Source organism: Trachurus japonicus, chromosome 6, assembly GCF_045865225.1.
Source record: "Trachurus japonicus isolate A0001 chromosome 6, Traja_1.0".
Lineage (NCBI taxonomy): Eukaryota > Metazoa > Chordata > Actinopteri > Carangiformes > Carangidae > Trachurus > Trachurus japonicus.
The window spans coordinates 29,167,236-29,188,409 of record NC_140912.1 but is presented as its reverse complement, the minus strand read 5'-3'; the positions used below and the strand labels follow the sequence as shown (position 1 = coordinate 29,188,409).

Genomic DNA, 21,174 nt, shown 5'->3' with positions numbered 1-21,174 from the left:
TAAAAATAAGAATCCATGGATGGTTATCATGGAGATGGATACAACAACATGACATGGCAGAGTAGTGATTAGTCAGACTTGCTGTCATGCTGATTTGAGCACGTTCTAAATGTCTTGTTGACCAATCAGATTGCTTGGTCGGAACGACTTGTTGTATAATGAACATTATTTCATAGTATGCCATGCTTTTCCTAAAGGGAAAAAAAGATCACACGTGGCTTTTAATGCTTTGAAATTTTTGGGAAAGGACAGAATTTTTCTCCACCAACTCTTTTTGCAATTGACCGATATTTCTGGGCTATTTCTATGCAATCAATCATTATTTCTTGGCTATATTTCTCGACATTACTATGAAATTGTTATTTCTAGGCTATTTCTAGACATGATCACATAATTAGCGTCCTGTAAATTAAAGGGTTACCTTTTTTCTTTGTTTCCTTCTCACTAAATTTGATATGGTAACACCTGACGCTATTGGTGTTAGCAGCTATGTAGATTTTACTGCTAAAGGTCAAAGATTTCTATTGTAAAAAAAAAAAAAAAAAAGACCAGGGGATTCAAACTGTAAACATGCTGACTGAAGTAGTTTTTTTGCTGACTCAGATTTAGATATTTATACTGGGATGATGGCATTTCGCAAATCTGCAGTGAGAAACCTGATGCTGATTCAAAAGACACAGTAAAAGTGCACTCACCTTGAGGGCAAAGCGTTTGTACCCACATGGGCGTTCATACTTCTCTCCACCTCTGTAGTAAGTCTCAGTGTCTTTCAGGTTGGTGAAGTCATAGTCGTATCCAGGGTCAAACAACTTCTTCTCATCGATGGTGATTTTAAGTTTCTGTCCTGTTGTTTTTTCCTTGCTTACGTCTTCTGCCACCTTAAGGAAGCAGGTCCCACCGGGAGGCAGACGCTGTGCCTCACCTAGGCTGTCAGGAAAAATTCTATTATTTGGTTTAATTATTATTAAACCATTAAACCAGAGTTTTTAATTGTCATGTTGACCATGCCATAATTTAATAAAGGCATTTTATAGGTAAGAGAGTGCCTTGGAATTTTTCTTTTGTTTTCTCACATCTTTGATCCCTTTCCAAAGAGCACCTCTTTTTAAACAACGAGTCCACGAAGCGCCCCTTTGTCTGAAGATTTTTTGAATTTAATGAGCTTCATTTGAGGAATAAACGGCAGCTTTTACCTGACGGGAGACCGACGCCTGAGCTACGGTGGCTAACAGTTAGCACAGTTAACACAAATGGCAGGAAAATGTGAGAGATAATTTACAGAGCCAACTGCACATCTCCCAATGAAATGTCTGCATCAGTCATCAGGAATCACTGAGGTCAAACAGCCTGGGTCAGGACTCAGACAACCACAGAGGAAGGAGAGGCTTCAGAGGAGTCAGGGAGCTCATTCAGTTTGTTCTTCACCAGGTATCTCAGGAGGCTGATATAGCATTAATTATTAATAAAAAAATATTTAGAGATTCAATATGTAAAAACAAGAGGTGCACGCATCATGATCCCACACTGATTTTGAGTCAATTGATCAAAACCTTATGTACAGCTATAATAATATAGCTGGTGGTAAGTTGGCAACCCTAGTTAGCAGGTTTTACGTACTTTCTCTTCTAATAATAGCTTGTTGAGTACAGTTAACATTATTGTTGCTTCGGTTTCAGTGTGGATTAACGGTGGTCCAATATCGCGATCCTGTTATTGAAGAGTTGGCTTTTAATAACAGCTGATAACTGTGTAGATGATGGCATGGATTGTGATGAGAAAGTGTTGCACACATTTTAAAACTGTTTGTTGTGACTTTTTTTGCATGATCAGCTGATTAGAGGTCACCGCACGTCACTGTAAGGAACATGATCTTAGTCCTGTCCCCGGGCCTGTGGCAGTACGGCTGTGATCACACACACATAGGCTCAGGGAATAAAGAATACTAAAGTGGTCCCCTCCCCCTAACTTATCCATTTCTTTTTTCTTAGACTATTATCATTTTTTATTTAGCCTACCTTGTTTTGATGCTAATGCAGCATTACACTGCAAAAACTCAAGTATCTTACCAAGAATATTTGTCTTATTTCTAGTCAAAATGTAATTTCTAGTCAAAACAATATCATTATACTTAAAATAAGACGCGTCATATTAAAAGTAGCTTGTTTTTAGACACTTTTTACTCCTTTCAAGCATATTTTCACTTGGAATAAGTAGAAAAGATCTGATAGTGGAACAAGTTTTTCTTCCTTATTACAAGCACAAAAAACATGTTTTCACTGGCAGATTTTTGTACTTATTTCAAGTGAAAATGATCTAAAAACAAGTTAATTTTTAGGTTATGAGTCTTATTTTAAGTGGAAAGAGATTAGCTTTGACTAGAAATGAGACATTTGGACAAGAAATTAGACAAATATTCTTGGAAAGATGTTGAGTTTTTACAGTGTACTATGAGTATTAGTCAGGGTCTTACACAGAATAAATCAGTCATACAAAGATTAGACTACTGGGGTTTTTATGGGCCCCACTGGGTGCTGGGCCCCTAGAATTATCATCACCTTTCCTTTCCCTATAGAATTTATTGAGAGGATTATACATACCATATTTCTGTTTCATCAGTGCTCTGCAGGTGTCCTTTAAATCTGATGACAAGAAAGACAATCATTTAATTTCCAATAGGTTTCCCATTATTTTGCATCATAAATAGTTAGTAGTTATAGATATGAATACTTACTGTCTTTGGTCAGACTCCAGCACCCTAGGGATGAAGTGATGGATGGAAAATGTCTCTCTTCCTCCACCAGACGGATTGCCCAACCTCAAAAAGCTGCTAAACTGCCTGACAAATGATCCGCTGGATTCATCACTCTGGTTGACAACCGTTATTTCGGCATTGCAGAGCGCACCCAAAGCTTCAAGTGCAACTTCTCCGTTGATCATCTTGTTGTTGTAGTTAGTTGTAGTTGTGAAGGTCTGGTGCTTTGCTCGTCTCTGATACAAATGTGGCAGGGTTGTATTTATAGGAGCCCTCAGTCACTTCCACTGGGGGGGTGGGTAGCCATTCAAACATTTACTTGAGTAAGAGTAGAAAGTACTTGGTGAAAAAGCTACTCAAGCACTGATTAACTGCTGAGTAACCCTTTGATTTGTTCGTTTAATGATCAGCGCGTAAATGTAGGCCTAATCAAATACACAAAAATATAATAGCAATGAAAAAATCCAGATGTTGCCAAAGAACAACATTTAACAACTAAATGACTTTTTTTTTTTTTTTTTTTTTTTTTTACAAAGTAACATAAATGAAGACAAATTCAGCCACAATAACTTACATAGGCCTATCTATGAAGGATCTATGAACTGTCCATAAGCTCTTTGTGTGGGTGTGGTGTCTGTGTGTGTGTGTGTGGGGTCCTATGATCAAAGTCACATGACCACACCCCTGAAACTGGAGGGTTCGGTCATGTGACTCCAGGTGTGTATGGGGTTTAAACTTCCTATAGGGAGGAAGAAGAATAAGAACCTTCACAGACATTATCCACTATTATCCACGACATACCAGGGCTGACGTCATCCTAATCATTTACTAGCAGCAGTTTCTCAAATTTGATGCCAACATATATGGATATAACTCTAAACCGGAAAATGACTTTTTATTTGATGCTTTAGAATCTAGCTTCCTACAGTGGTTGTCAAAGTATCCCAATGTGCTAATCCTTATGGGTGGAGATTTCAACATTGTTTTGAATAGTTCATTAGATAGATGGCCCCCAAATACTAACAATTCTTCTGCTTCCACTCTGTCTATCTTCATGAAAAAATTTAATCTGGTCGACATATGGAGGAAAACTGCAGAGTTTCACACGGAGCAACAAAGTCTGACTGTGTTTGTTTCATCTGTGCTTCAAATTCAAATATGTACTGAATAGAAAATGACACAAGCACGAGATCAAATATTCAGCCACTGTTTTGTCTTTGGAGCAGGAAAGTCACAGAAGCAGCAGATGAGTTGCTTCTCCCGCTTTCCCTTTCGGCCATGTGCATTGTATTACTTGATGAAGTGTGATGATGATGATTTAAAGCAGAAGTAAGTGATATTTTTGTGTTAATATAAGTCTTAAATAGTTGTATCTTCCGACAGCAATCACTTACATAGAGTGTTTGGACCGAAACACGGGTCTGTCAGTCCCTCTGCTCTGCTCTGAGCCGAGGAGAAAGCATTAATCGTATCCTACAGTTTTTATCCAATGAGGAGAGAGAACGGCATGCAGGGCTGTGTGTGCAGCCAAGGGACGCCGTGAATGTGGTGACGTAGGGACGAGGACTGTTATGGTGTGTTCAAGGTAACTCGTAACTCGTGTTTTTCCGACCTGTGAAGTGGTACCAGTTCGATCTGGTGCGAGTTCACGGGTCTGAAGTTACGAGTGGCCGTTATAGTGACTTTCACAGGTAAAACAGGTCGGAAAAACACGAGTGGGTTGCCTGGAACGCTACAAAGTCGTAAGTTGTGACTTGAAGCTGTAATTTAGGATATCAAAAGCCGGCCTGGAACGCAACATTAGCGAAAACAACCGGATCGCTTACTTCTGCTTTAATGGACATGCCCGAAATAAACAAATTGATTGATTGATTGAGTTATAGTTGGTTTCTGTCTTTCCATAAAACAAAGTTAGCTACGAGGTTTTCTATGAACTTCATGTCTGAATTAAATTCAACATCAGAATATTTTGAAAGAACTGCCAAGTCACACTGAACATTTTAAAGACAACACACCCAATGACACGATAAAACTGGTTATGTTATTAAAACAACCCTGCAGAACCTTTTCCCCTACTGTATGGCTCTGACAGAGCTCAGTGTTGGTTTATACATTCTTTTTCTCCTTTACAACTTTTAATGCTTATTAACATATTACATTAAGGAAATTCTTTGTTTCCTGTGATGACCAATTCTCATGGTAGATATTGTACATGACTGACTGAGAGTGAGTGATTGTTTTATTTATTGTTTTTAGTGGTGTTACTTTCAAGCAGTCTATTTTAGCTCAAATGTTATAATTTTAACAATTTATTTTTGTGTTTTTATTTTCTGCTGTTGCCTGTGCTGTGTGTGATGAATGTGTGGTGTTGCTGCTGCTGTAACGATGATTTCCATTTCCTTTTAACGATTATTAAAGCATCTGCAGTTCTGCAACAGCAGTTTTGATTCAGAGGGATTTCAGGGACACGACACACCTTGAAGAAGAAGATGAATCCAAGGCACTCCTCTGACAAAAAAAAAAAATTAAAAGCCTTTATTACTTATTTCATTAAAACCAGTTTGAAAACAGTCCAGTACATATTAAAACTAGAGCTTTAAACACAGTATTTTGTCTGCTGCCCTCTTATATAGGCTACTGTAGTGTGAAGCTGTCCCTGCTCACCCCAAACTAGTCACATCTTGGAAATTAATTCAATGCTTCGAATATCCAAAACAATAAAATATCATCAATGTACTGCCCCCACCATTCTATCTTGTCACTATATGTTTATGTCGGTAAATAAAATCTTTTCCCCATATACCATAATAAAAATTAGCATAATTAGGAGAAAAAGAAGCAATACCCCCATAGCAGTACACCGATTTTGGATGTACAATTGATTTTGAAAAAGAAACACATTATTTTTAAGAGTCCATTCTGTTAGCCGAAGAATGAAAAAGAGTCTGTGGGCCTGTTCTGTTAAAAAAAAAGAATAAGTTTTTCAGAGCTTTTAATCCACCATCATGGTTGAAGGACAGGAGTAGTGTGTATGAAGGCAGTTGTTGGGGCCAAAGTTTCATATAAAAGATAAAAGTCCACAAAATGAGGTGGCTCTGAGGGATCCATTAGATCAGATGATAAGTGGGTGACCTGGGAGGTGCAACCCATTAAAAAAAAAGATGTGAAAAGAGGTGTTTTTTTTTCTTTCTTTTTTTCAAGTGGATTTGAAGACAGTTTGTGATTGTTGTCTGGGTTATCCAAGACTTCTTGAAGGCTTCTTCAGTGTATTTGTCCTTGTCCATTACCACGACTGCTCCTCCTTTATCAGCCGGTTTTATAATAATTGGGCTAATCTGAAATCCACCTTTTTTTGTGTGAAGGGCAATCTGGGTGGAATTTGATACTGGAGGCAAAAAAAAAGAGACTTATGTCTGAAATGAGCTGTGGTGACATTTCTTGGAGTGTTTTGTTGGTACCATACTTTCAGATGCAGCTGCAGAAAACTCAGACAACACACTGGGGTGAGATGAGGTGTCTTCGATATATTAATTACCGTCTTCTTCTTCTTTTTTTTATAAGTTTCTGTGATCTTGTAGGAGTGCGCTGCTCGTCCAAACACTCGGATGTGGATGAGCCAATGACATCAAAAGTGGATTCTTCATGGCTGCTAGTGAGTTGAAGAAGACGCATATCTCTGCCGTTGTGTTGGTGTGCTCCACTTGTAAACCTTGCCCTCTCTGTATTCATCCTCATTCTTCTTGAATGTTTGGATTTTGTCTTGTTTCACCTGTTTGGCATGACTTTCCATATCCTTTTCCAGTTTGTCTTTAAGTGCCGTTTTCTTCTTGTCATCATCTATTTGAGAGATTTCTGATTTTATCTCACCGAGTTTGACTTGCACTGCCTCCCTTTCTTTCTTGTCATGTTCAATAAGTAATAGGATCAGGTCTAATGAGCATTTAGTTAGGATGGCCTCCCATTTGGATCTGAATTCTGTGTCTTCTGTATTAAATGAAGGGAATTTCTTTATTCTTAGGCGTTTTGGGATAAGTTTCTGTTGCCAGTAGTCAGACAAGTTGGTAATTCTCAACTGAAGCCCGATGTCTTTCTTTGTTATCTTTGTCAGTTCAGAAAATGCCTTTTCGATATCTGGTCCAGCTTCCCGGGAAGCAGCGATCTCATCTAATAAAGACTCAGTAACGATGATATCGTTGCCTTGCTCAGTTGTGTAGGAGAAACCTTCCTTGTATCTCTGGTTTTCCATCTTGAACTTGTATAGAACTTAACACAACACTCACAGGGTAAGAGCAGAGTGACTACAGACTACAGAGCACCACGTCCCCTGTGCTAAAAATCTTCAAAGAGAAACCAGGTCCAGGGTGCTTGAAAAAAAAATCAAAAAGAAGAAAAACACAAGGCACTAGGCTTAAAAATGGTAACAAAGATGATGACCGGTCCTGTTGAAGTTTCTAAAGTCCCGTCCCGTCTGAGGAACCTGAGGAAGAGCTCTTATTTATATAAGCAAGGGAGGATCATTTTATAACAGGTGGTTCCTGTCGAGTCAGATTTTTGTGTAGTTGTACATACCTGCTGGCATCAGTAGGAACCATCACTGGCACGGTCGGCCCATTAATAATTTGGCTTCATTGTCTCACAGCAGCTTTGATTCAGAGGGATTTCAGGGACACAACACACCATGGGTCTTATCTCACTGGTTTGTCCTGTTTGTCTAACGTGTGAAGGTCCTTACAGGAGTTCATCTAAGTTTGTGACACGTCTCCTGGTGGATGTTTAAGTGACATGCTTTGTGTGCACTGTGACTGGTTTACAAGTTGGTGGCATTTTGCTTTTATATCATATTATATATACAGTAATATATCAACTTTTACACCGTGGCCAAGCTGACAAACATTTGAATGATTAGTGTAGCAGCCTGGGCTTTTATTTGCTTCAACTGTTGAACTGACCCAGCTTAGATCTGAGACAGGCCTTTATATGGAACACGCTTATATTTAATTTTGAACAAATCCTATCCTCAACAAAGATGGGAATCGTTCTATTTTTTAATGATTAAAAGAGTAAGAACAGAAGGAAAGAGACGGATGCAGAGCACACATTCATTCAAGGTCCATGAACAACACTCGAGTGTCGTTGCTGCCATGTTACAATGTCATTGTCACAGTCACACGGCAGCTTTGATTCAGAGGGATTTCAGGGACACTACACACCCTGGTTCTTATTTTACTGGTTTGTCCTGTTTGTCCCACATGTTAAAGTCCTTACAGGAATTCACCTGAGTTTCTTTTCTTTAAATATGAAACTGAACCACACATACATAACTACTAATGTGTAGGCTACATTAGAGTTCTAGGGACAGAATACGGTGGTATGTTATTTTGTATTATTGTACTTGTGAGGACAGTGTGGATTTGTAAGTGAGATGCTTTTGTGTGTATGCAGTTGTTCCTTCCCTGGATGCACGATCCCTACAAGTTGTACCTCGCTGTAAAGGTGACTAATCAGGCTTTCAAACAATATAAAATGCAACACCAATAAGTATTATTAGAGGGAGGAAATGATTGACTGAAATAACGTTTTCAGAAAATTACACAAGTGTAAGATCATGTCCAAACATTCAGCCACCGTTTTATCTTCAGAGCAGGAAAGTCACAGAGGCAGCAGATGAGTTAAAGTTGGTTTATTCCGTCTTTCCAGAAGAATATCAGAACATATTTTTAAAACCTGGATGGTTTTTAAAAAAGTTTTTAAAATAACCATCTAACATAGTATCACGTTCATGTTTGACCTCTTTAACCAGGATTCCATAAGGACGGATGGCTCTCTTTACCAGAACCTCCTCCGTTAGATTCTCCTTCGGGTCATCAGTTTTGATCAGCCAGTACGGTTCTCTGCAGTCGCATATCACTCTGTACTTGGGGTTGATTCGATTCTGCAGAATTGCTCTGTAATCCTTGCCATCCTTCTTGGAGGTGAATGTTGTGGCATAGGACTCAGCCTCACAGATGTCAGGGGTAGAGTAAATTCCCCGACCATAATCAGCTCCGCCTCCTGCCTGTTTAATGCATGAATTAGAATTGAACAACTTTCTGCAACTACACATCACTTATCAACCTCAAACACTTCACTGATGATTGTGCTTATGATGTCATTATAGCACACATTTACACAAATCTACATAATGATTTTAATTATCTATGTCTTCAACTTGACCAACAGGATTAACAGAGTTATTTCTCTGTCTTAATTTTTTGAGCACAAGAAAAAAATATTTGACTGTTGGTAATTTGACCTATTTAAGATCTTTTTTTTCTCAGAGAGGATTTGTACATTACATATATATTGTGTTGTGTGTCTTTATCAATATTGCCTATTGTAATGATAAAGAATATAGCCTACCTTATAGTTTCCTGTGACGATGCCCTCAACACCCTCCTTTGATGTCCCATGGTAGGACACAGGCCACTCCCCTTTCAGTAATATGTTGTCATTGTGACGCTGATGGAGTCCCAGCCAGGTATTTTCCTGATATTTATCTAGGACCTGTGACAAAACATTCACATCATGTGACATTTTGATGTTTTAGTTGGTTCCTCAGTTTTTTTTCTCTTTTTTTTAATTGTACAATAAGTTTGTGGTGAATTTTGGGTTACTGTTACTGTCAAATGGAAAATCGAATTGGGAAATCGGACCTTAATTACCCCTAAAACTCAGGTTGGACAATGCACTGTATCTTAATAAAATGCAGGCAAACAGACAATATACAAACAAATTTAGAAATCATCAATCTGATTACATGTACTGCAAATACAAACAACACAATAGAAGTGTTTTGGGGGGGACAAACTACTAACTTATTCAACAAATGACAATCTTCAGCCTCCAAAGCTCCACGACGGCATGTTCACTGCGAAAACTCCAAATCTTACCAAGAATATTTGTCCTATAGGTAAAATGTAATTTCAAGTCAAAACAGATCTAATTATACCTAAAATAAGACATCTCACATAAAAAGGAGCTTGTTTTTAGACACTTTTTACTTCTTTCAAGCATATTTTCACTTGAAATGAGTAGAAAAATCTGATAGTGGAGCAAGTTTTTCTTTTTTATTACAAGCGCAAAAAAAAACTTGCTTTCACTGGCAGATTTTTCTACTTATTTCAAGTGAAAATTAGTTTGAAACAAGTAAAATTATCTAAAAAAATTTAGGCAATGAGTCTTATTTTAAGTTGAAAGAGATTAGTTTTGACTAGAAATGAGACATTTTGACAAGAAATACAACAAATATTCTTGGAAAGATTTTGAGTTTTTGCAGTGTTGCAGGTTGTGACACATTCTGGGTAAATCAATCTGTCCACAGCTGGACACTCAAAAACTTCAGCACCACCTCTGGGGCAGGAAAAGGTCTCTTGGACCACAATGATGAACACACACACACACACACACACACACACACACACACAATGTTGTTAAAACAACATACATTTACCTTGAGGCCAAAACGACACCAACCATATGGGTGCTCATACTGTTCTCCACCTCTTATGGCAACCCTGTTGGGCTTCATCTCTCTGAAGTCCTTGTCAAACTCAGGGGCAAAGAACTCTTTCCCAATAGTGAACATCTCGGGACCCCCTGGGAGTCCCGAGCCTCCAAAGCCCAATGGTTGCACCTTTCTGTAATGTGAGAGGTGGAGATGCAGTTTCTTCTATACAGATTTGATATTTATCATCTTCACAACACATTCTGCAAATAGACACATATGTTCACCAACTCTAAGGGATTAAACTGTCTGATGATTTTCTTTTTTAAAAAGGCAAGCAAAAAACACAGCTTCCATAATTACTGTATTTGTTCTGCATTCCAAACAGTTCGGATGAGATCGGTGCTGTCCAGCTGCCTCAGCTTCCTGCCTCCAGAACCCAATGGGGACACCACCTTTCTGTAATGTGAAAGGTGGAGATGCAGGTCCAAACACAACATTAATGTTGGTCTCTTCTTGCTGTGTTACACATCTGATATTTATCATGTTCGAAACACGCGTTGACCGACTCTCTGGGCTCAAACTTTCTGATGAATTTTAAAAATCATGAGGTGATCAAAAACCACAGCTTCCATAATTACCTGGGTTGAAGTGCACGCCAAAAAGCTTGGATTAAATCTGTGATGTCCAGCTGCATCCACCTTCCTGCTGCTGCTCCACTGGACACCTCGGAAGACAATCTGACAGTGACATTGCAGAGGGCACTCAAAGCCTCTACTGCAATGCTTCTATCAATCATAGCACCTGTATAACGAAGATGATGAACGGCCCTGTTGAAGTTTCTAAAGCCCCGTCCCGTGTGAGGAGCTCTTATTTATATAAGCAGGGGAGGGTAACAGGTGATTCCTGTCAAGTCAGATTTTTGTGTAGTTGTACATACCTGCTGGCATCAGTGGGCACGGTCGGCACATAGTTGGTTCCATTAATAATTTGGCTCCATTGTCTCACAGCAGCTTAGATTCCGAGGGTACTGATTCTCATTTCACTGGTTTGTCCTGTTTGATTAACATGTGAAAGTCCTTACAGGAATTCATCTGAGTTTGGGATGACAGTGACACATCTCCTCGGTGGATGTTTAAGGGACATGCTTTGTCTACTTTTTTATCATACATCAACTTTTCCACCTCGGCCAAGTGCAAAACATTTTTATGATTTTAATACATTTCTGGTGAATAAAATACATTTTACAAGCACATAGCAAAGCAGATGGATGAAAATTCACCGATTGCCTCCTACAGTATAGAGCCAGGTTTCCATTTGAAGTGCAGCACTAATGGATGTGAAAATGTGAAGAAGTTTTTGTATTTCCTGCATTGTTAAAACAATCTTGCAAAGTTATTTTTGTTTTAGATGTTTTTTTCCCCTATGGCTTCGACAGAGCTCAGTGTTTTTCATTTATAAATTTATTTTTCAACTTTTATTGCCTATTAAATATGACATTAAGGGAATTCTTTGTCAGTTTTCCTGTGACATCCTTAGTCCTCCATACTGATGTGCTCCAGGTCAGGTTAAAATTTAAACCTGTTCTCATGGTCAATATTAAATTACTAGGAACATTGACTCAGTGATTGTTCATATTTATTGTTTTTGGTGGCATAGTCCATTTTAGCTTAAATTTTTATAATTTAACAAATTTGTATGTAGATAGATGTTTTTATTTTCTGCTGTTACCTGTGTGTGTGATGTCGCTGCCGCTGTTACTATAATTTCTGAGTCGCTGCTGTGTCACAATGTCATTGTCACACACAGCAGCTTTGATTCAGAGGGATTTCAGGGACACACAACACACCCTGGTTCTTATTTTACTGGTTTGTCCTGTTTGTCCCACATGCATTACCATGCATTACAGTAATTCATCTGAGTTTCTTTTCTTTAAATATGAAACTCAACCACACACATACATTAGTATCTCTCTCATGAGCTTTATCTGTTTTTTAGACAGTTTCCTGTATTTGTTGTCTCTGTTTGGTTCCTACTTTTAAGGATATTTTCACATCACAACATGACAAAAGCCAAAATAGGTGTAGTGGTGTATATATTTTTTCACAAAGCACATAGGCCTACATCGTAGATGAAGTTCAGATGCATCAGCATCTTACTGTAAATGCATTTTAAATCAGACAGCAGTAAATATAAGTTGAAGCAGTTAGAATCCCAGACCTTTAAACACATTGATCGACCACCGAGGAGCTGCAGTACAAGTTCATCATCAAATCAATGTTAATCATTCTAACAGTGTTTGTTTTTTTCCACTTTCCACATAATTCTCCTGATTCCCGTATTTCCATTTAATCACATACTGTATACCTGTTGGCAATTGTAAGAATGTGAACATAAAAATCCTTTATTTAATTGTGAATATTAGGAGAAACACAAACACCCAAATTATGCAGAAGAAAATTGTCAAAATAAGGTTTAGAGATTCAGATGTCTTAATTCTGCAAACTCTACGGTCTTAACTTTCAGATGTAGGCAAAAGTTGGTATTTGCCCTTTGACATCTTGACTTTGTACATGATCACTCCACAGACCATGCAAACAACTGCAAGAAGACACCCAGCAATGAATACTAGGTTCAGGTTCAGATTGGTCACTGGAAAACAGAGAAACACAATTTCAATTCAGTCTTGTCCAAAGTCTAAAGCTGAGAAGGAAACACTTCCCATTTTCATACCTGTGGCCTCTGCTGATCTCTTTAAGCGCAAGGGGTCCTGGGAAACAAAGTGGTTGGCGGTCTGGATGATGGCCTCTCTCTTTCGGTGGTGATGTTGGTGATTACCGCGAGGCCACGTGGAGTTGATGCATCCCTGCGAGCATCTGGTGGTCGAGGATCCTGCTTCACACACCACGACTGAACAGCTGATATACACCTGAAAACAACAGTAGTCAGACCTTATACTGTACATACCACCTTACCAAACACATCCGTCTATCAAACTATCTCTTTAAAGGAGAATTCTGGTCATTTTTGAGCCCTAAATCGTTGTCCTGGTGGTCACCCAGTGTTGGGGGGAGCAAAAACCGGAACTAAAATTGATGCAGGCAAACTATAGTTACAGTACACCATGGCTACCAGGCGCTAGGGATAGCGACAACGCTAACCTATGGCGGCAATTTTTCAACCACAACAAACACTCAAAAAACAATCAAATATCTATGGTACATGACTGGAATCCTTACGAGACACCGCTGAACTCATATAGTGTACAGTATTTAGTATAAACTTTGTGTTTTTGCATGTAATCACTCAACTCTGAAACATCCTGGAAAGACATTACTATCCGATCACAGAGCGCCTGCTCTCCCCGCCACAGAAACAAACACTTTTTCCTTGTTGTGATGATTTCTTTACAAGAATAAACGTTCAGAGATATTTTGGACATTACCACTGCACTGCTCGTTTATTTTTGTAAAGAAATGATCACAACAAGGAAAAAGTGTTTGTTTCTGTGGCGGGGAGAGCAGGCGCTCTGTGATCGGATAGTAATGTCTTTCCAGGACGTTTCAGAGTTCGGCTGTCTGAGGTGAGGGACTACATGCAAAAACACAAAGTTAATAGGCTACTGTTAATACTGTACACTATAGGAGTTCAGTGGTGTCTCGTAACGATTCGAGTCATGTACCATAGATATTTGATTGTTTTTTGAGTGTTTGTTGTGGTTGAAAGAATTGCCTCCATGGGTTAGCGTTGTGGCTATCGCTAGCACCGTCTAGCCATGGTGTAACTCCGGTTTGCCTGCATCAATTTTAGTCGCGTTCTTTGCTCCCCCCAACACTGGGTGACCATCAGGACAACGATTTAGGGGTCAAAAAAGACCAGAATTCTCCTTTAAGCATTTAGAAATCTGACAGGAGACATTTATAGGTGTTGATCAAACCTAATTCAATGATTCTCTGCTCACCTGATCGTGAAGTCCGATGAACTTGAAGGCCTTGACGCAGAACCTGAACTGGTTCTCGTGGGCGGGGGTATGGAGTTTAACAGTTGGATCCATGACACACCTAGTCAAAGGAAAAAAAAAAAAAAAAAGGATCAGAACATTGCAAACATTGCACTTGATGCCACTACAGCGACACAGAGCAATGACACCCACTCAGGAGATTTAATTACAAAGCCCCCAACAACAAGTTTTCATACCCATTTTCAATGATGGAGTAGGTTGGGTGGTAGTTGGGGTTATCATAAGGTGTGGCTCTGCAGGACTCAACAAACAGCTCAGTGTTGTTGACTGAGGAGGTGACCTCTATCTGCATGCAAATCCAGCTCCCAAGGTCATACTCCAGAGGGTATAACTGAGGATCAATGCTGGTGTTGTATTGGCCATCAGGGTAGAACTCAAACTCGTAGGTGAACATGCCGAAGCCTTTCTCCCACACTGTGACGTTCTTTCTGTGTGCAGTGAAGCCCACTGTCACATTTCCTCGTTTGGGATACTTGCAGTAGAACTGCACTTCCAGCAGGTGCTTCCTGGTGATCACGTCTGCAATGTTGTCAACGGTGGTGATTTCATTCTTAAACATAAGGTAATCATCGTCTTCCTGAAAAGGGTAATGTTCACATGCAGTGAATGAAAACAGAAACATCCAACACTAGTAAATGTAATGAAACAAATGACCCTCATTACCTCGATCTGAGTGCCACAAGCATTGAGGGGGACAACAGCGATGACATGAGTGCTGTTGGAGTGTGTCTCAGCCTGCAGACACACTCCAACAGCACTCACGTCATCGCTGGCAATGTTGGAGGGATCGCTGAGCCGCAGATGATCTTCATGGAGGCCATCAAATGATGCTTTTTCAACATGAACTGTCATTGATGATGACGCATCACACACCACGTGAGATTTAACAGGAATGGGATATGTATGAAAGTTGTGTATGTAAATATAATACATGAATTATTTTCATCATAAGATTATTATTTATCATATAGCATCATACAGATATATTTGTATCTTAATATTGCCATTTGTCAGTACCAAAGACCTGTTTCTAAAAATGAAAGTATAACAAGTTTGGTTAAGGTTCTTGATGAAATATCTTGTAAAGACAATGTAGAAATTCAGGACAGATACTGTGTTTGCACTTAAAAATGCTTAAAAAGATTTTTTGGTAACATTTTACTTAACAGTCAAGTGCATAACTCAATCATAAAACCGTTTATAAGGTGTTCATAATACATCCATGACAACTTCATTACATGCCGGTTACATCGCTATGTCATTCGGGTTTGTAGGGTTAGGGTTAGGGTAAAGTGAATGACACTTCATAACAACGTTATGACATTGACATAATGTTTATGACACATTCATGACTGTGACATGTCACTCTTATGACAGTGTCATGTCACTCTTATGATGATAAAAGTGTTAGCGATTTTTTTTTCTTTGGAAATAAATAAAAGGAAATCTAAAAACTTAAAGCAGAAGTAAGTGATATATTTGTGTTAATATAAGTCTTAAATAGTTATATCTTCCGACAGCAATCACTTACATAGAGTGTTTGGACTGAAACACGGGTCTGTCAGTCACTCTGCTCTGCTCTGAGCCGAAGAGAAAACATTTATCGTATCCTACAGTTTTTATCCAATGAGGAGAGAGAACGGCATGCAGGGCTGTGTGTGCAGCCAAGGGACGCCGTGAATGTGGTGACGTAGCGACGAGGACTGTTATGGTGCGTTCAAGGAAACTCGTATTTTTCCGACCGTGAAGTGGTACCAGTTCGATCTGGTACGAGTTCACCGGTCGGAAGTTACGAGTGGCCGTTATAGTGACTTTCACCGGTAAAACAGGTCGGAAAAACACGAGTGGGTTGCCTGGAACGCTACAAAGTCGTAAGTTGTGACTTGAAGCTGTAATTTACGATTTCAAAAGCCTGCCTGGAACGCAGCATTAGCGAAAACGACCGGACCACTTACTTCTGCTTTAAGAAGCAGTAAAATTTAAATTTACATATTGTTAAATTACACCTAATCACGATAACAAAAAGCAATGGCTAAAATCACAATTACTGTACAAATTTCTTGAATATGACCGAAACTCTCCCAAAAAACAACCTCTGTTCTCATCACAGAACATAATCAATTCACTCACCTTGTGTGATCCATCTGAGTTTCTCCCTTTGTAGGTGAATGTCACAGTCCCGCCCAAGTGATGTGTTGCCGACACCAGTGAGACCAGGAGCAGCGAAAGCCGGAGCACCGGGGCTGAAGCCATGAGGCCCAGAACTCACCTCTGTCCTCGGATTCTCTGCTGCTCACATCCACCTACAGCATCTTTATAGCCTATACACCCGAGACCTGCAAGAGTAGCTGCATACCGTCCGATCCAGTTTAATGGCATGTATTGTTGTGTTAGAAAGAAAGAGGTGGATCAAAGGAGGAATCAGATGGTCGAGACACAGGTGTCAGATGGGGATCTCTTTATTCCAACATGACCCCGTAACCAACAAAGGCCCGAGACATCTTCCCATATATATTACAGAGAATGACCTGCCTTTTTATATCAAAACCACTATAGGTCTCACCCTGTTTACCAGATGTTTTGGCCAACCTAACCCAAAGGGGAAAATGGGAGGACAGCTCAGTTTCACTTATCTAGTACTTTGGCCCTATAAGTTGGATGCTATCACTATGTGTGTGTGTGTGTGTGTGTGTGTGTGTGTGTGTGTATGTGTGTGTGTGTGTGTGTGTGTGTTGTAGCTCACTACTTCCTTATATCTCCTGGCTTTCCTGTTGTTGTTCTCAACTTGTTTGGTGCCAGTGCAAGTCATGGTGATGTGGCTCAAATCTTGGTGAACTGGCTTTCGCACTCCTATTGGCGCCCTACCAGGGACATGATGACGATGATTTGCATGCTGTCATTCTCCTACATACTGTATTGATTGATTGATTGATTGATTCATCCATTTGACAAAACATAAAACATAAACACAAACAAGTCAGTAATTCATCATCAATATGGGCGATAGGTTGGAGGCAGAAGTAAAGCTTCAACCGAAACCGAAAAGTAGAGTTATCAAAGTAAATAATATCAAAACAAAACATGATCACATCGTATAATAATAATTAACTTAATTTATCCTAGTGCTAAATATTTTTTCAGTACATAGCTCTTAGAAGAAAAAAAAGGTTGTTTTAAGGCATTTATTTGACCTCTTTAATCAGGAGTCCATAAGGGGGGATGGCTCTCTTTACCAGTTCCTTCTCATCTTCCTCTGGTGTTCCTTCAGGGATTCTGATCAGCCAGTACTCGGGCTGCTTCTCACATATCACTCTGTACTTGGGGTTGATTCGATTCTGCAGTATCACTTTGTAATCCTTGCCGTCCTTCTTGGAGGTGAATGTTTTGGCATATCTCTCTGCCACAGAGATGTGAGGAGTAGAGTAAACTCCCCTACCACACCACTGTCCTGGCCCTGCCTGTTGAATACAAATAGAATTTAACAGCTTTTATCACTCAACTGCAGTCAGTCATTGAAAGATGCAAGACTTTGTATGCTGCATTTGAGACAAGTTGGAACTTGGATCTTTCCCAGTTGAAAACTCCAAGTTCCGACCTAAAAGCGTTCAAGATGCAGTAGGTCAGAAAAAACATGGCGGACCGGGACAAACTTTGTATTCAAAGTGCTTCACATGAGGCATAAAAACATCACAAAGGGCACAAAAACAATTAAAAAAGAAAGTTTTTTCTATGTATTTCGGCATTTAAATGCATTTTAATTGATGTTTTACCATTGACGGTGTGCCTCTGCACAGGTGCAGATTGTGTGTCATCAGACAACTGATTCCCGGCAAAGTTGGGGTCGATTTTTTTCTCGGACTTCGCCAAGTTGGAGCTCCAACTTCAGGTCGCGTTCGAAATGCAGCATCTAACTTTGTCAGCATGCATGACCTAACAGAACTGCAAACTTTTCAATGACGAAAAGTGAATTCACTCGGGTGGTAATTTTTTTCGATCGATTGGCTGTGTTTACCGTTTCAGGTGTTATAGTTATGATGGTTAGAGAGATGAATTAGTCCTCTAACACATCCTAAAGTTTGACTTGTCAGAGTTTTTCAGTATGGAAGCAATTCGGGTTTAAGTGTCGGGAGTCACTGTCGGGACTGTAAAGTAGTGAGTTCAGCAGCAAACACATCATCTACACTCACACACACTCACTCCATGTTCTGTATATTTTTACATATTTTTTCAATGAAAAAGGAGCATGAAATCAAACCTTGTAGGTTCCTGTGATAATGCCACCAACAAGCTCCACTTTTGTCCCATGGTAGGACACAGGCCATTCCCCAACCACTGATCTGGTGCCTCGGCCACGGCGTCCCAGCCAGGAATCGTCCTCATACTCACCCAGGACCTGTGGCAAAACAGAAACTATTTTCTTCTTTGTTTTACATATTCTGAAATTCTAGAGCTTCTAAAGTCAATGTGTTTTTATCGCATTAACACATTATTTATTTAATGCTGATGATTATTTTACTGCATGTTAATTGCAATTTTCCTTTTTTTTTGCAACTTCCGTGGTTCATTTAGAGATGTATGGATAAACTTAGTGAAGTGTCAAGTTAACAGCTGCCATAACAAAGTGGATTGCTACACATTGCAGGCCGATTGTGGAAGATATTGGCTTGAGGGATTGTTTTAGGATTGCATTGAATGCATGTATCCCCCAGGACAGCCTCTTGGTTTTGCCTCAACTTGACTCCATATAACTTGGAGGGTGTTCAATAGACATATGGATATATGCATGCTTATCTATAGCAACCTGATGCTGACTCAAAGATAGAATAAAAGTACACTCACCTTGAGGCCAAAGCGTTTGTACCCACATGGGCGTTCATACTCCTCTCTACCTCTCCAGAAAGTCACAGCATCCCACCGGTTGGTGAAATCATAGTCATGTTGAGGGTGAAAGAACCGCTGCTGATCGATGGCGATTTTAAGCTTGATCTCTCCTGTTTTTTCATCCGTACTTACACATTGACAAACACCTGGGCAACGAACACGGTGGTTTCTTTCGTATGAAAGCAAAGGAAAAAAACCATATTATTGGTGTCTTCATGTCATCATGCACATTTGAAAGACACCAACAACATCCTGTTGTGAAACTTCAGGCTCTAATGATCCAATGTGCACGTACTTGTTACATTCTCTTCATAAGTGTGATGCCTAATGAGTCAAAATGGTCAACAACTATTAATAACACTACAGCAAGAGGCACACAGCAGACTTCTCTACATATTTGACATCAATGCATGTCATCAATTATTATTATTTTTTTTTTTAGCAGATTTTTTGCAAAATGTCCACAAATACTACTAAGGATTAGAAAGATTATGAGGGCCGGCGCAAGACAAAAAAAGCAAGACAAAAGAAAAAAATATCAAACTACTAAATAGTCGGTGGCCATGGCTGCCTCTACAGATGCCTTGATTAAGCTGTACTTCAGAATCGGCTTCTGTAGGAATTCTAAACACATGGTCATAAGGACGTTGAAGAGACTGTGTCGGATTGGTTTGTTCAGGAGGATAAATTTACACAAACTTGGAGGAGATGGCTGCATTCGTACAAAATGAAATATAGCTGCCCGGGATATCGATGGTTGCATTTCACAAGATACAATAAGGCAATTGATCAAGTTGATTTACCACTTCGGAAAATCACCTTCACACTCCGGCCGCCGTTAATCGAGCTGTCAGTCGCTGTACCTACTAAGCTGGTTGTGGTTGGTTAGTTGTTCCGCGGCGGTTACCGTACCTTCTTCGGGCAGCCAGCATGGAAAACAGCTCTGCTCCTCCATATCCACCATCAGACGAATCCCATGGTTTAAAATCAGCGTCAAGGTCCAAAAAAAAGCGGCGCTTCATGGAAAACGGCTGGGACCCATAATCCCTGTTGATAACACTGACTTCGGCATCGCAGAGCGCACTCAAAGCTTCAAGTGCAACTTCTCTGTCGATCATCTTGTTGTTGATGATGATGTTGTAGTAGTAGTAAAGGTCTGGTGCTTCCCCTCTTGTCTCTAAACCAAAATGCAATGCGTGTGTTATATATGATCCTCTCGCTAACTTCCACGTCATGAATGGGAGTGGATAACACGGGGGGTTTCCAAAATGAAAACGAAACATAGAGTTCCAGTTTCCTCCAACGTAATCACTTTTAATGAGTCACCACAAATCGCTAAGATCCATATCTTCCTATTCACTCTTTAAAAAGCAGCTAAAAATACATCTTAACTTTTCTTGAATTGCCCGCCCTCCCCATACAGTATCCCACACTTTGTCCTTTTTTATGATTTCAATTTATGAATTTTTTGTTTTTGTATTTCCACTGTAAAATCTGTTACTGATCACTTTGTTCTCTATCTCCTCATTTTTGCTCATATTACGATTATGTATTTATCTCCTTTTTCTCTCTCTATGTTTATTTGTTAGCCATAGAAATTTTGTTTTGTTGTAATTAGGCCTTTTTTTTTTGCAGTATTTATGTGGGGTTTTCAAAGTGAGAGTGAGCCCCCTTAAGGGTTAGGGTTAGGGTTAGGGCTATAGAGAGAACTGTAAGTTACAGAGATCTATATCACTTGGTTTGCAGCTGCTTGTGTGATGAGTCAGTGTTACAGGCTGTAAGACACTGCTCTCCCTACAGTCTGAGGTTGAAGTTTATTTTGATGAAATGCACCAGTGACACGGTGCAGCTGCTCTCCACTGAGCGTCTTGACCACATGTCAGCTGTCGTAGAGGAGAACTCTAGTCTGGGGCCGTTGACTCGCTGTTTGGTGAGCAGCCGGATCCAGGGTGAGAGAGACAGGCCTTTCCGTCAAAATAAAAGCACCAAGCTAATAAAATGCGGTGAAACTTTTAAATTTAAGAAATATAATTTACT

At 39.6% G+C, this 21,174-nt stretch overlaps 3 protein-coding genes across 3 annotated transcripts; all 3 read right to left on the bottom strand.

The window, feature by feature from the left end:
• Positions 1-170: 170 nt before the first annotated feature.
• Positions 171-11,034, bottom strand: LOC146986370 (uncharacterized). Its single transcript, XM_085780466.1, has 6 exons — positions 10,937-11,034; positions 10,242-10,428; positions 9,152-9,295; positions 8,541-8,807; positions 696-878; positions 171-191 (listed from the first exon to the last, which is right to left on the bottom strand). The coding sequence occupies exons 1-6, from the start codon at positions 11,032-11,034 to the stop codon at positions 171-173; spliced, it is 900 nt and encodes a 299-aa protein (XP_085636592.1).
• Positions 11,035-12,750: 1,716 nt separating this feature from the next.
• On the bottom strand, positions 12,751-15,189 carry LOC146986369 (oncoprotein-induced transcript 3 protein-like). Its single transcript, XM_085780465.1, has 5 exons — positions 14,920-15,189; positions 14,433-14,833; positions 14,197-14,296; positions 12,969-13,164; positions 12,751-12,887 (listed from the first exon to the last, which is right to left on the bottom strand). The coding sequence occupies exons 1-5, from the start codon at positions 15,187-15,189 to the stop codon at positions 12,751-12,753; spliced, it is 1,104 nt and encodes a 367-aa protein (XP_085636591.1).
• A 2,190-nt stretch (positions 15,190-17,379) lies between these two features.
• On the bottom strand, positions 17,380-20,092 carry LOC146986368 (uncharacterized). The gene is made up of 4 exons (XM_085780464.1): positions 20,050-20,092; positions 19,096-19,283; positions 18,512-18,649; positions 17,380-17,714 (listed from the first exon to the last, which is right to left on the bottom strand). Exons 1-4 carry the CDS (start codon positions 20,090-20,092, stop codon positions 17,439-17,441), a joined length of 645 nt encoding a protein of 214 aa, XP_085636590.1. The 3' UTR covers positions 17,380-17,438.
• Positions 20,093-21,174: the final 1,082 nt, after the last annotated feature.

Coding starts and splice junctions, on each gene's coding strand:
- LOC146986370 (XM_085780466.1), bottom strand. CDS start 11,034: ATGATTGATAGAAGCATTGCAGTAGAGGCTTTGAGTGCCCTCTGCAAT. Junction 8,808..9,151: donor TCGTCACAGGAAACTATAAG/GTAGGCTATATT, acceptor TGCATTAAACAG/GCAGGAGGCGGAGCTGATTA. Junction 192..695: donor ACAAACGCTTTGCCCTCAAG/GTGAGTGCACTT, acceptor TTTTCCCTTTAG/GAAAAGCATGGCATACTATG.
- LOC146986369 (XM_085780465.1), bottom strand. CDS start 15,189: ATGTATTATATTTACATACACAACTTTCATACATATCCCATTCCTGTT. Junction 14,834..14,919: donor CTTGTGGCACTCAGATCGAG/GTAATGAGGGTC, acceptor TACCCTTTTCAG/GAAGACGATGATTACCTTAT. Junction 14,297..14,432: donor TACTCCATCATTGAAAATGG/GTATGAAAACTT, acceptor TCCTTTGACTAG/GTGTGTCATGGATCCAACTG.
- LOC146986368 (XM_085780464.1), bottom strand. CDS start 20,092: ATGGAGGAGCAGAGCTGTTTTCCATGCTGGCTGCCCGAAGAAG. Junction 18,650..19,095: donor ACAAACGCTTTGGCCTCAAG/GTGAGTGTACTT, acceptor GTTTTGCCACAG/GTCCTGGGTGAGTATGAGGA. Junction 17,715..18,511: donor TTATCACAGGAACCTACAAG/GTTTGATTTCAT, acceptor TGTATTCAACAG/GCAGGGCCAGGACAGTGGTG.